The 15,161-nt window shown below is 38.3% G+C and overlaps 1 protein-coding gene across 1 annotated transcript; it reads left to right on the plus strand.

Annotated features, from left to right (window-relative positions):
* Positions 1-1,272: 1,272 nt before the first annotated feature.
* LOC108578523 lies at positions 1,273-7,857 on the plus strand. The gene is made up of 2 exons (XM_017941876.1): positions 1,273-1,330; positions 7,712-7,857. Exons 1-2 carry the CDS (start codon positions 1,273-1,275, stop codon positions 7,855-7,857), a joined length of 204 nt encoding a protein of 67 aa, XP_017797365.1.
* Positions 7,858-15,161: the final 7,304 nt, after the last annotated feature.

The following is a 15,161-nucleotide window of genomic DNA, read 5'->3' on the forward strand; positions in this document are numbered from 1 at the left end:
GGCTGACTTTTACTTGTATGTTTTCTTGAGTTTTGTGAATTGTGAAAGCAAGAAGATGAAGTGAAAGAATTTTGGATGAGAAACGTCTACTGAATTTCACGGTAATAGTGATACTACTGACATTATCTACAACTTTAATTAATTACTATTTAATCTATTCAGAACGGGAATTTAGGCGATTTTTTTTTTAATTCTTTCTTGAGTTTTGTGAATTGTGAAAGCAAGAAGATGAAGTGAAAGAATTCTGGATGAGAAACGTCTACTGAATTTCACGGTAATAGTGATACTACTGACATTATCTGCAACTTTAATTAATTACTATTTAATCTATTCAGAACGGGAATTTAGGCGATTTTTTTTTTTAATAAGAGAGCGTTTCTATCCAGAAAGTCTAGAAAATCGATTTTTATATTATCGCAGTTTTCGAAAGTTTGGAATCTTAAATGTGCGTTCTGTTCTCCATGTGTTTTGGTAAAATTCAAAAATTTGTCAAAGTTATACAAGCTTCAAGTGCTACAACACACTGTGCTGGGTAAAAATACTCAGTGCAAATATTGCTACTGACAAAGTGAGAATGAAGGCAATATAAACGAGAAAACTGTTATACCCTTCAAACTGCATATTAAACCTGCATTTTAGTACTGCCTGAAAAATTTTGAAACAGCATTTTTTCAATATTTTTCATATTTCTTCGTACCTCCATATTTGTTCAATACTCTCCTCTTTGCACGTCGCATTTTTAAGAAACGCAATAATGAAAGTAGTAAAAAAAAATGCATCGATGCACTTGCGATTACATATCATGTCATTCGATTTTAGAGGTTGTGAAATAGTGCAAAATTTTCCTGAACGATTTTCCATGTCTACCTTCACTCTAGAGTTGATTTTGAGAGATTTCACTTGGAACAGAGCTACAGTCTGACCCAGTTGCCAGAATCACCCTGTACAGTCATAATAACCTCACGTACTGTTACTGTAACAATACATGAAATCACAGTGGCCCTGCACACAGTCCCTACAGTCACTAGGTCTGACACAGTAGCAACAGAATTGGAAGCAGCGAAACAAATAAAAAAAAAAAAAAGAAAAAGAATCACAGCTACCTTTGTATTCCGCTATCGCAGCTGGAAACATTTATCTTTTTTCGCAATGGCCACGCAGCTGCTGACACGCTATTCGATTTATTGCGTTTTTCCCTGTCACGGATTAAAAGCGAGAGACAAAGGTTGCATTTTTGCAGGTTACAAGGCGGACGAACAGAACAACGCAGAAATGCCTGTGGGTGGACGTGTCGCTGGTAAAGTCGGGATTTACAGCTCCCATTATAATGGTAATGTAAACAAGAATATTACATTGTTGCGTGTTACCTGTACGTAGAATTCGGTTTCCACTGTGCACTCTTTAACGTTTATTAACCCTTTAACAGTCTAATGATATTACAAATTCCTGTTAAAAAAACGTATATTTTTTTAAGTTGTAAAATACTTCGGTTTGCCGTAAAAAGTGGAAAGAAGCATATTTCGCACGTACCTTTTTAAAAATTAAGCCGTGTATGATAGATTTTAAAACACCGGATACACAAACCTACGTCACACTCCTAACAAAAATATCTCGACTCTTTCCTGACTTTCTTTTCATTTATTTGTTTTGAAGAACACACTACACACAATCTATATGGTTGATCTTAATTAGCAATAAGAAATTTTGATATCTATGGTAGACTAAAAAGTTTGGACGTGTTGCCGTGCCTGTGACTGTCGCGGGATAAACTGTTCGGTACTCGACGCTCTGTCCGTGACTATCACGAGATAAACTGTTAAAGGGTTAACCTTCGATAGATTTGTAATTTAATTGATTATGAAAGTGGTCTAGCAATGAAGCTTTGATATATTAATACATGATAATTCTCAAAAAAATATTCCATTTTTTATATCGGAGATCGTCAACAGCGAAGAAGTGAAAATTTTGTTTATTTTGCAAAATATCAAAATTCTGGTTTATCCGTATTAATGCGAACATCGATAAATACGGTACGAGGAGAATTTTTGAATATATTATTGAAACAAATGAAGAAAACTGGAACATGGGAATTAATTGACCTCAATACTAATTATGAAATGAAAATGAATGTATTTGTTTCTAACTTGTTTCTTTAATAAAATTCAGTACTTTTTATTGTCAGAAGGCACTTTTAAAATATATACACTACCGGCCAAAAATTTGGAACCACCTGCCAATTTACGTCAATATTGAATCCGCTACTAATTCTTTATTGATTTGAAATTGATGTTTTGGAGATCAATAGCACTTTACCTCATTTCAATTGATTCGAATGATAAAAAATTCGTTAGAAAATTATTATAAATGCTAACTTTTCTTTTCGCGAATTTTTGTGCAACTTGCAATGCATAGTGATTCCAAACATTTGGCCGGTAGTGTACATATTGTATGTACAGGGTGCCATTGCTAATCAGTGTTTTTCTCGTAAATGGTAAGTCCCTACATGGAAAAAATGAAAGAGAAAGAAGTTTTCTTATCTCTTATAGCCAACATAAAAACGTATACAAATTCTTGTATTTGCAATACTTTTCAAAAAACAGAGATGACCTTTAATTTTTTAAATGGTATGCCATATACTTTTTTATATGATATGACAGCGACTGTCAAGACGAATTCAACCACAATGACAAAAGAAATGTTTTGGACAGTTTTTTTGATTACACTCATAATAAATACATATTGTGTCTACTTTCTCTTCTGTCACACAATAGGGCATTGCGATAAGATATCATTTAACGCTAAATTTTAAAATTCAATTATCACTTTAAAATACAAAATATTCATAAGGCAAATGTTACGCATTCAGAAGAATACAGGTCTGTACTACTGAAAACGTAAGTAAATATTCCGATTGTTAATTTAGCAGACCGGTCTGCAGCCAACATGCGGCACGTAGAATTTCTCAAATATTAAAGAATAGGCTATTGTTCAGTCAGTAAGGCAAGGTATCATAAAGTCACCCCCAAAGGGTCTTCGAAACCGATGCAATTACCGAGGCCTCCCGGTACTTGACCTTCCGAACGAGTCGGAGAGTCAGAGTTGACCTGGCCGGGTTTTCCCCCCTTGTTGTCAAATTTCCATCCAGCAAGGACCAGCTTCGTCACCCCCGCTCCAAGGACGTGACGCGCTCCGGGCGCAATGGAAGGGGGTGATACGGGGTTGGTCACTTAGTAATTTTAAGAACCTCCCTTCGCGTCCCTTCTTCAAATTTTAGAAGATTTGGAGAAGGGACGACTCGATAAGAAGGCCGACTTAGCTTAAGACCAGAGAGTGTTAGTACACAGACCATCAGTTACATTAGGAATCTTAAAGATTCAGACTCTCAACGCAATACATTCAGTCTTCAGACGGCACCTAGTGCAATATTCCAAGTACGCGGAAATTAGTACCCGAGTGCTTAACACCGATAGTCAGTTATGTAGTCTTATCAATAAGGCATACTTGTAAATACAGTGGTTCGAAATATTCGAACTATAATATTTCTTTCATTCCTGACCTAGAATGACCTTGGATCCCATTATATCGAATATGGTTGAATGTATCTTGACACATGTTTTCATATGATATGAAGAGTATATAGCATTCCTTTTAAAATATTAAAGGTCACCTTTGTCTCGCGAAATTTATTGGAAATTTAAAAAATTTACATACGCTACTATGTTGGCTATAAAAGACAATAGAATTTTTCCCGCTTTCCTCTTTTCCGTGGACTTTCCATTTACAAGAAAAACGCTGGCTAGTAATGGCATGAACACCCTGTATATACGTATGTACTATTAATTCTGATAATGGTCTGTCATTTAAGGTTTCAGAGAACACATTTTGCAAGCTCTTACAAGCTCTTCGTAAAATTTTGCAATCATGGAAAACATTTACGTCACAAGAGCAAGAATTTTGTGAAATATTTTGTCACCTAACCACTCTCCTAATAATCGCCGGCAAAAATATGTCGCGTGATTGCAGAAAAAGTACCGGGATGCACGTTTTTAACGATTAAAAATATATAATACACAGTTTTGGCAAATACAGTTTCGGTTTGTTATTTTGTTTTCGGTTATTGAGAACATGGAATATGGTGTTTCAAACAGAATTGAGAAATGGAACTTTTCGATGGTTAATTCTAGTGGTACTGTATATAATTTTGAAAGATTGGAGATGAACAAATTAAATGGGTCATCTTGTATACCGAAGTTAGCTTGGATATTAAAGTATAAATTCTGAAAACAGTTGTACATAATTCCGTTATGCTTGCTTACAGTAACTTTACCTTTGTTTCGAAAAGTAGAAGTATTTTAATTATTAATTAAAAAGTCCGAAAACGCGCTAATGAAGTCCAGGGTACTTATTTAAAAGTTTTCGACTGTGTAAGCGTAAAAATGAGAAGCCTCTGCTGCTTCTCCGTGAACGATATAATATTCTCGAAAGCGGAAAATTCTTAAATTTCTATTTTCCTCAGAAGAATTTTCAACGCACGAATCAACTTGAACAACTCCATAATAAATGAAACAGTAAATAAACGTAAGGCATAACGAAGTTTAGTAGCTTTTAGTTCAGTATTTGAATATCAATATTATTCGGTCACAGAAACTGAGCATCAATTACAACTTCAACCACTTGAATTTTAATACTCAATGTAACTTCGACAACTGTGACCTGTTACGTTACCTACGACAAGCTTGTATATAGTATCAATCATAAGTATTTGCTCAGTTCTTTATTTATAATGCCCTTTATTTTAAGCAATTTATTCTGAGAATCCCCAGTTATCCAATACGCTATGTCATATGTACCAATTGGAACTTTAACATCCTTAATCTAAATACACAATAGCCAAAAGTTTAACAACTTCAGCCTGAACACTCAATACATAAACCTCAAGGAATTCAATTTACGTATTCAATGTACTAACTAGAATTTCCACAAATGCTAAATTTAACAGTCAATGTACCAGCTACAACTTTAGCCTATATTCGATGCATCTGTACTGCAATAACCTTAGTCCGAGTTCTTAATCGAACAAAATTACAACTTCACCAACGAATATCCAACATACCAATTATTGTAACCTCAGTAACCTCCAATCTGTTAGATTGTAAACTGTGTCTTCTTATGATTAAGAACACGTTACGTATGTTCTTGTCAATTGTATGACCCTCAATATTACGTACATTTCCCCAGCATAAAGTTCGTGATTTTTCATTAACCAAAAGTGTGTAACTTTAGAATCTACACTTCATACTTTCGTCACCAGATAGATGAGCTATAAACCATGAACAGTGTAACAGTTCTGAACGTTCCGCGACGCGTGTGTACAGGATACGGCATAAAAATATCGGTCGCCACGATATTTTAGCTGATTCTGACACTATTGGAAATGGGTTATGAAAGAGAAATGTAGTCTTTTAACTTTGTAGTGTGCTATTTATTGACGGACTCAGAGGAAACGTCTTTACGCTGTTGAATCTTCCAAAGGACTGTTTCTGGGCACCCAAAAAGAAAGTTGGGGTCCCCTTGTACCTAGGAACTGTTTACTTTATGGTATCGCATTGTGCAGTGCGTGACTCGAAGACGGACACCAGACACATCTGGTGGAAGTCTTAGTGCCTTTGTTTAAAATAACGCGGAGACATTTTTGTCCTCACTTGACTGTTTCCATAGGGTGTTGTTAGAAATAATCCAACAGACACTTTAATCGAACAATGTTTCAAGCGGAAGTTCATTGGTATTAAGTAACGGGATTATTGGTGTAAAAAAATCTTTGAAAGTATGTTAATTTGCTTTTTAATAGCTGTAAGGAATGCGAGATTTAAGCGGCGAAGTGGTGGCCTGGCTTCGTCACCCAGAGTCACCGGAAGAGAAAGCGCGCGGATACTTGAGGGTGTCATAAATTAAGCCCTTTCCCAGGACAGTCGGGCTAGGAGGCTCCAACGGTTTTTCGGGGCAACGCAGGATAGGACGCGGGAGAGGGCACTTTGGTTGGAACCGTCGAACGAGACGGACACCCGAGCCATCTTATGGCCACGCACGACGCGACCCCCCGTAGCCTCAGATAGTGGAACAGCGGCTCGCGCGCCCCGAACCTGCGAAAAGGCTTGACCGCCCTGATTGGTCTGGCCTAACTCCACTAAAACATATAAAAGACGGCTTTTCGCCGTAAGAAATCAGTCTTTCCCGGAAAGCCGAACGTAGACTACCGATAGCAAACATCGAGAAGACGTCTCCTTCGCGGGTTTACAGACGACACTTTGCAAAAAGTCAGTACAGAACGAACGAGGACTCCAGGACCAGGTTTTCTGTTCTGTTTCTACCCCAACCCACCTCCTAGAGGCAGACGCTACTACGCGGGTTATAGCGACACCTCTAGGTCACCTCCAAATTCTCCCAAATTACCTTCTCCGAGAAAACAGACGTCTCCTTCGCAGGTTCATAGACGACAATTTCTCTTCCTTTTCTACACTCTCCCTCCTTTGGAAAATCTGGCCGTGTCATGGCGTAATACCCCGTGACAATCGCCGCGTCCGCGACTTCTCGCTGAAGACCGCCCGAGTCGCGCCTATACTTGTACTTTCCCGGCGATTTGTACCTAGAATCCACGGTTTTAATGAAGAGTGTTACCCTCAACCGTCCTACACCGCAGATATTGCAAAATAAAGTACATTTGGTTAACAGCCTACACTGTGTCTTGTTTATTAAAAGTGTGTCTTACATAGCGTTATATATTTTTCTTTTCATATTCAAAATCTACACGAAGAAACTGATTCAGTAAACACCGTTTTATACTTAAATACTGTCTTTGTAGATAGGCGGATCGGTATATGTATATGGTCCAATTTGCTGGCCAGCTCACTCGTCGGACATAAACGCTTTAGATTTTTATCTCTGGAGGTATTTGCTGTCAATTGTATACGCAACACCTGTTGGTAGTATCGATAATCTTAAAGATAATCATACTTTAATTGAAGCTACACATCGGAATTTATTGGAAAGAGCAGAACTTTGTGTTGCGGAAGATGGAGTGCAATTTGAACATTTACATTCTGTGCATGTCTTTATTAATGTTTGTATCTGAATTCGGTGCGTCGACATTATATACCGGTGATCAACCCGAAGACTATACTTCACAAACAAATCAAATTTTTTTTTACTGAATTCATTTTTTCTTGCAGTTTCCGAATATGAAAAGAGAAATATACAAAAGATACCTTCAAAAATTTCTTTTACACCAATAAACTCTTCACTCTTAACCGTTTGAGTGCCAAGGAGCGCTACCTAGAAAAGTGCCACCACATCGGGCCACGAAGTGTACATTTCATTCTATTTCCTATGTCTATTTTTCATAAAAAATGGAACAAAAATCCTGCACATAATCAATTTTGCCTTTGTTTCGTGGTCGACATCAAATGAAATAAACGCGATCGCGCCGCTTGGCACTTTTCGGTCAGATTTCTGGAATAACCCGTGGCACTCAAACGGTTAATACCACTGAACTTTCGTTTGAAATATATTTTTATTGAAGTATCAGAATAGAATATATCGTCGCGACCGATTTACGCCGCACCCTGTATAACTGGGGAATTGACAATCGTGTGCTCCCTTTGATAAAGCCTCGGTGAAACGTGTCGATTACAAGATAAATCCAGCATGCTTTCAGGGAAAGGCTACAGTGGCATTAACGAGGAGATCATGTGGATCAGCATCGGCATGGGGATCACCATCGCGATACTGATCACCATAGCGCTATGCTATATCGCACGTGAGAAGTGTCGGAAACGGCACGAGGGATACTACGCCTCCTGACGGACGCTTCCGCCGCCCTCGTGGGCCTCGTGGTCCTTCTCGCCGTCGACGCCGGGCGTCTTTTTCAGCCCGACCACGTCGAGGGGCAAACCGAGGGCGTACTACATCACCGTCTAACGCCGAAATCCGGTGACTAATGGCTCTGCTTCAGCTCGAGCGAGCTGACGTTTCACGATGAACGGAAAATCGACCGATGCTCTCTTATCCTTCGACTCTTTCTCCACCTCCTCTACCACTCACCCACAATCTTCCTCCTCGTCCTTCTCTTTTACACCCGTTTCGCCGTGACGTTTCTTGGCGAGTATCAAGATTCATCCACCGAGTCTTCGTCGGCTTGAACCGGATGAATCTCGACGCGAGGATGATTTATTGAAGCGTGAGGTGCAATCGCCTGATTAATTCGCTTCCATTCACTGGATAATCGCAAGAATTCGTTCGTTCCGATATTTTCGAAACGTGCGTCTTGGTGAAATTTCGTTGGTTTTTTTTTCTACTGGACAATTGATTCGGGTGAGCGTTGTTCTCTCCGTTTCTGGAGACAATTTTAAGCGATGCAACCAGTAACTTTGACTGTAAATTGATGTCATTTTTTTTTACTACTTTAATTTCCGTAATTATATTTTTTCGTTGTTTTCTGTTCGAAAGATTCAGTTACAGTAGTATCTAATTTCAGTGTAGGTACCGGTAGAAATGACTTTTCTTGCTTGTTCCGTTGCTTTTCAAGCAATTTCTGTTCCCCACCGAGTAAAAGAGCCAATCGGATAATCGAGAAACCACGGTCAATCGAGGGTCCCGGCGTAATAGGAAGATGCGTTAAATCGCGACGAAATGACGCGATTTGCATTAAAATTGTTCGGCAAATGAAACGGCATTTCGCTCGATCGAACGCGCCTCTCATCCTGCACCGGGTAAGAAAGAACAATTTCGAGAAACAGTTGTGACCCGTCGAGATGCTACGGTTAATCGCATTTCCACGATTACACTACGTACAAACGGACCCAATAATTCCTCGATGTACACGGTGTCTCTAAAATATGTCTCTTAGAAAATAGATGATCATCCTCAACGAAGTCCAAGAATAAATAACCTCGCTGTATTAAGTTTCGATGTGAACTTGAACAGCTTCGTGCATACTAGTGAAGGCCATCTTACATAACTTCTGCAAAGTATTGTTAACTATTGATATCGACATTTTCTACATTAAATGAAAAGGTGCTTCAAAAAAATGGCCAATGATAGTGAACAAGTGGAGACTCCTTGAAGATAAAACACGTTTGTTCTCTAAAAAAGTAGTTTGATATACACTACTAAGTAAATATGTGCCCATAATATACTTCATTTCAATAATCATCTTCATTTAACCAGTTTCCAAGGAAGAACTCAAGGATACAACTTGTTTCGTAATCCTTATTAAAAAGAAAACTATAATTCTTTTAAAGAAATAAAACTAAAGAAGAGAAAGTAGATAGACAAGTACATACTTACAAGCGGTAGTGTAAGTGTGAACATTTTTTTTAAGCACCCTGTATAACTGACTTCCTCCATATGAAAATGAAAATAAGCATTTTCATATAGTATATTCTAGAGACACCTCGTGTAATCGGATGAACCTTTTAGAGAAGGAGAACGTAGAAAAACACACTGTCAATTTCACTTCCTGTTTATGGAGAAAAAAACGAACATCCTCGAATTGAGAATGGTACAAGTCAATTTCAACGTTCAACCTTACACAAACAATTCTGAAAATTCTTCGTAACCCGTAACAATGGCGCCAGTACAGCACAGAGACTGGAACAAACGCGATTTCTTCGTCTCGTGTTTCCGTGAAACAATTCAATATTCCAAAAGGACCGTTCGCTTGTGCCATTCTCGGTGGACTCGAGCGTCGTAACGCGAGCAAAAGAAACTTCCACGGAGCCCACGTTGCGATTCAAGGTTAGAATATCACACGGAACGAGGCGATACCACGATAAACTCCAAGATGTCGTAGACGCCCGACTCCAGACACGCGGTCGCGTCAATTGTTAAACAAACCCGTTTTGGCAAAGGGAATGACAGTCGGATTTACGACTGAACACGGCTGCCAAGGAGGCAACCGCGTTTCCCAGGGCTTTTACTTCAACTCGTTCCTTTCTCGCTCGGCGAAATTCGTGCACGGCGAACGCGGAATGCACGAATGTCAATTGGCGTGTCTGGCGAGGGAAACTCGCGATATACAGTTACTCCCGAAAATATTCACCGTGAAGGGTGTCCCAAGTTTTTCCCCACAAACTGTGCTGGTTTATTCTTTAGAGACAAATCAGAAAAAAATGAAGTTCTGCAGTAAACGTTTTGTTACAAAAATGTAAACAAACAAATATTGTACGCATGGAGTAGGTAGTAACAAATTTTTCATTGCAGAGTAGTCTTTAGTTGAGCAAGCTAGCATCCTGTGTCAAAATGCCAAAAGTGTTTTCAATACTAAGTAATTGTTTTTAACGATATTTACTGTCAATGACACGGAATTGTTACCAGATAATAAACGCTATATGACTACGTAGACAAGGCAAGCACAGTCCACCTTCCGTATGCTGCGATGAAAAAGCTGTTATTACCCATTTCACGTGTACAATACTTATTTGCTTACAACTTTGTAACAAAACGTTTACTGCAGAAATTCGTCTAACATTTTTTCCATATTTGTATCTAAAGAATAAACCACCGCAGTGGTTTATAATACACTATACAGAGTGAGTCACGTAAAACGGGCCATTTAATTATCTCTATATAGCTATGCTAGTACAAGAAAATTTTGAAACGCTATTTAAATGGCTTCAGAAGGTGAATAAGATGGAAGAAAAATTTGTTTGATGGAAGAAATAGCAAAAAGTGAAAAGAAGTTTAGAGTCTAATCAGGTCGTATTAGAATGCATGTTTAAATGCACATCAATGTCTACTACAATATACAATAGAAAACAACATACATATTCGTGTAAAAACACATAGGCAACCTTGAAAAAAAAAAAAAAAAGAGAAAAACTGGTATTTATAACAAAATTTTTCTTCCATCTTATCTTCCACCCTTTGAAACCATTTAAATTACATATACAAATTTTCTCCTACCGCCATAACTAGAGAAAATAATTAGGTGACCTGTTTTGCGTAGCCCAACTTATACAGAAACTTTATATAAATATTCACTATCTGATGCGATGATCACAAACAGCAATACAAATAGTTTACAGTGACATTTGTTAGACGTAGACGTAATTAAGATATTCAGAAGTGAAACTTCGTATGAAAAATGTTACCGTACATTTTCGACTTGTTCTTTTCATTAGGTTCACTCTTTTTCCGGGTTGTATCACCACGCTGTATACAGGGTGTCCCGTAACTCCTCGAACACCCGGAAATAGGGGGAATTCTGGGGTGACTCTGAACAACTTTTTCCTTTACCAAAATGTTGTTTGAAGCTTCATTTTTGAATTATTAACGAAAAACCACGGGCCAATCAGAGCGCGCGTAGAGCTCGCGCTCAGGGACGGAGAACAGAGGCTCACCGCGCGCGATCGAACAAATGCGTACGCGTTAAGAACGACCTTCGCTATTTTCCTCACGATTCTGACTAATTGCAGTTTTTTCAAAAATTTATACAAATGTCGGAATGACGGCAAAAACCCATTTCTCAAAGCCTTATAAAAATAGCGGTGCAAAGTGACATTTTTTTGACAGCGATCGATAACCGTGAAGTCACGCGTACGCATTTGTTCGATCGCGCGCGGATGAACCTCTGTACAAAGTGAAATTTTTTTGAGAGCGATCGATAACCGTGAAGTCACGCATTTGTTCGATTGCGCGCGGATGAACCTCTGTTCTCCGTCCCTGAGCGCGGGCTCTACGCGCGCTCTGATTGGCCAGTGTTTTTCGTTAATAATTCGAAAACGAAGCTTCAAACAACATTTTGGTAAAGGAAAAAGTTGTTCAGAGTCACCCCAACAACCCCCCATTTCCAGGTGTTCGAGGAGTTACGGGACACCTTGTACAAGGTGAACTAGCAAAAATTGCCACCTTGAATGTCCTCGAAATTAGAGAAGCAAGAGGACAATTATTTGAGGAGAATGATATTGTAGAGACGTTAAAGTCACAAATTCGTAGAGACGTTAAATTTATTTCAAACGATAAAGATGATAACAGCGTAGGTGAAGTAACTTTGAATAGTAAATTGATTTTGGACAAAGAACAGTGATAAGTAAAATGAAAATTCCAAATGATAAATGGAGTGAAATAAGTGTGTCAAACTGTATTTGAAAGTAGCCTGGATTGGAGTTTCAGTTGAAACAACAAACTTTGCGCAGCGTGACCTGTGCTTTTACGATGTATTATGCATGATATGCGCTATATGTATGCAAAATTTGGGCCAAATCAGTGAACGTATCGTGAGTTTCCTTCGCGAGACTTCTTAGAGTCTCCAAGAACATGGGCACCTACTATTCCTCTTTCTAAATTAAGATCTTTCTCTGTTGATAGGCGATCCTTCTTTTTCGCGCGTGTTTTGAACAGAGCAACGATGATCGATCCACGATTATGTGTACATTTTTCATCCGAATTTAACAAGCAATTCAAACAACGATATAGAAAAGTTTCATTCCGCTACACAATGTTTTTGAAACAAAAGAAACTCTTGTTAGAAATATTTCGCTGAAATCATCTGTAAAAACGTTCCTAGTAACTTACAAATTCTATATGATCCTCTGCCATGAAAATACATAGTTCACCTGACAACATTTTAGCTTAGGAAGTGTATAACATAGATGCACCATATTTCGCCGAGATTCCGCGTAAAGCTGTGTCTACACTAGATACACAGAATACAGGGTTTCTCACAACTAAACGTCTCGTTTCTAACGTCATGAAAAATGCTTATAGCACAATTTGAATGGTTTCAAAAGAAGAATATCACGAAGGACAAATTTTTTTGCCGGGTAATTTTCTTTTTAGTTTTTTCAAGGTCGTCGGCACTTGTGATCCAGGAAGCTTGTATTTTTTCCATTACATCTTGTAGCGAATGAAAAAGTACATTTGAGTATACCTGAATCATGACCTTCGGATGACCTTGAACACCAAAACTGTGATGCAATTGCAGGAAATCGTTGGATTGAACGTAAATGATTCACCGGATCTGACCTCGTTAGACTTTTTTCTTTGGGCTAAGCTAAAAGAAGTTTACCAACAGCGACCTGCCACTCCAGAGAACATGAAGAATCGCATAATTAGCGTTTATGCTGCTATCCGACCAGAAACAATTGAAAGAGCAGCACAGTCCGTGGATTGTCCGCTTCAGAAAGTGTATCGCTGCCGATGGATATCACTTTGAACGTTTATAACATAAACCGCAAGTTCACGTATCATCCTAACACTGTCATTTTTGATGTTCAAGGTCACCTTTTATTTTCCTCGTTCCCTACAAGATATAGTAAAAAAAAAAAATACACACTTCCCAGATAAAAAATACCGATGGCCTTGAAAAACTAGAAAAAAAATGACCCGACAAGAAAGTTCATCAATTCAAATTGAAAACAAAGATATTTAGGTGGCCTCCTTTAGCTGAGACGCCCTGTATAACATAACACTTTCTGTAGCAACGTTATAACACATTTTTCGTGTTATACAGCAAGTTATATGTTATCCATCAAGTATCGGTAAAGATCAAAGAAAGTTAGTCGGCCCAAACCAGTGTGATACGGTTATAAAATATTTGCCATCATTGTCAGTCCAGCTGTTACTTAATTTCGACCGGAACACGTTAATTTATCGTTTGACATCGCTTTTTACCATTATAAACTGGAAAGAGCCGCTCGTTTGATTGGACAGTTGCAGCGAGAGTTGAAACAAGAAAAAAATACAAAGCTTGTTGGAAGTTTGAGTATCTCCAGACCCAGGGGAATAAGAAAAAAATTTTTCGAATAAAAAGTGTTCGGTATGAAAGGAACTATCGTATAGTTATAGTGATTGTTTTAGAGGCTGCTTATAAGACGAACTCAAAGACCTATAACACAAGGTCAGTGAAGCAGGCAGTGCCACGATAAATTCTGACGTTGTTAAAAGGGCAATTGTGTCAGCAGTAACAATGTAATCAACCTTCTATGACCGTGACTGATGTGTTATAAGTTCTTGCATTCATCTTAAGAGCTGTTATTAGCAAATAACGAAAAAAACATGGCACGTCGTTAAGAAAACAGGAATGACATTTACATCTCTTCGGCGACTCCATCCATAAAAAAGTGATTACGAAAGTGCGATGGTCCGTTTTATAGCAAATAACTTTCGTTTAAAAGATTTGTTTCTTACTCTCGTGATTTCAGAGATATTCAAGGTGGCAATTGTTCTCGGTCCATCCGGTATAGCGCAGACGCAGCTTAAAAATTACAAAAATTCCATTAGATCTAGAAAATTCGAGTTGATTTTTAAATAAACAAGCAAACTCTACATTTTAAGTAAATTCCATATTTAAGCTTGATTTTCCCGTAAACGAAGGCTATACGAACATATTCTATTCTATACTTTAGACTTATTTTTACGCGAGGTATCACCTCCTTTCCGGTGGTACCACGATTTCCGGAACACTCTGCATTTATCATAAGTACTTTATCTATTCGTCGTTAATTCAATCCCGGGAGGAATTTTTCAGTGTAAGAGTATTAAACGGACGATCGATCATCGGTGCAGTAATATCTAAGGCGTACGCGTAATCGATACTATCTTCACTGACGTCTAAATATTTCCGAGTAATTGAGGAAGAAGAGAAGAAAAGTCACAGGTATTTTTCAACGATCTCGGTAACGAGCGAGAAAATTGAAACGACATTTTTGGGAACACAGTACAGAAACGACATCAACGAACGATAATTTCAATTCTAAAGTAGCATCAGTGTCGGTGTCAATGAAGGCAAATGTGTACTTACACGATTTGTCAGAATGTCTCGGGGATTGCATGTTGTTAATTAAGGGTTGAATGTTCGCCGATGGGGCAACATTATCCTTTTTTTTAATATTCGTTCGTGCATAGAGAGCAGAATATAATCGACATTCTTGTACAATTTTCTCGTGTTGACAAATTTTTCACGAACGAGTATTAAAAATAGTTAATTCAGCCCTTGAGGGGAATTGTCGAATACGGTAATAGAGAAACGAAGAAAACTGGACGCACAATTAACTATCATCCGTTCCTCTAAGACACACTTCTCGTGGTTTTCAATACGTTTCCATGGAAATGAGCCTCCGCTAGTTCATTTATATCTTAACCCTTTCGCGACGGCGGAACTAGGC

This window comes from Habropoda laboriosa, unplaced genomic scaffold, assembly GCF_001263275.1.
Source record: "Habropoda laboriosa isolate 0110345459 unplaced genomic scaffold, ASM126327v1 scaffold38, whole genome shotgun sequence".
Classification (NCBI taxonomy): domain Eukaryota; kingdom Metazoa; phylum Arthropoda; class Insecta; order Hymenoptera; family Apidae; genus Habropoda; species Habropoda laboriosa.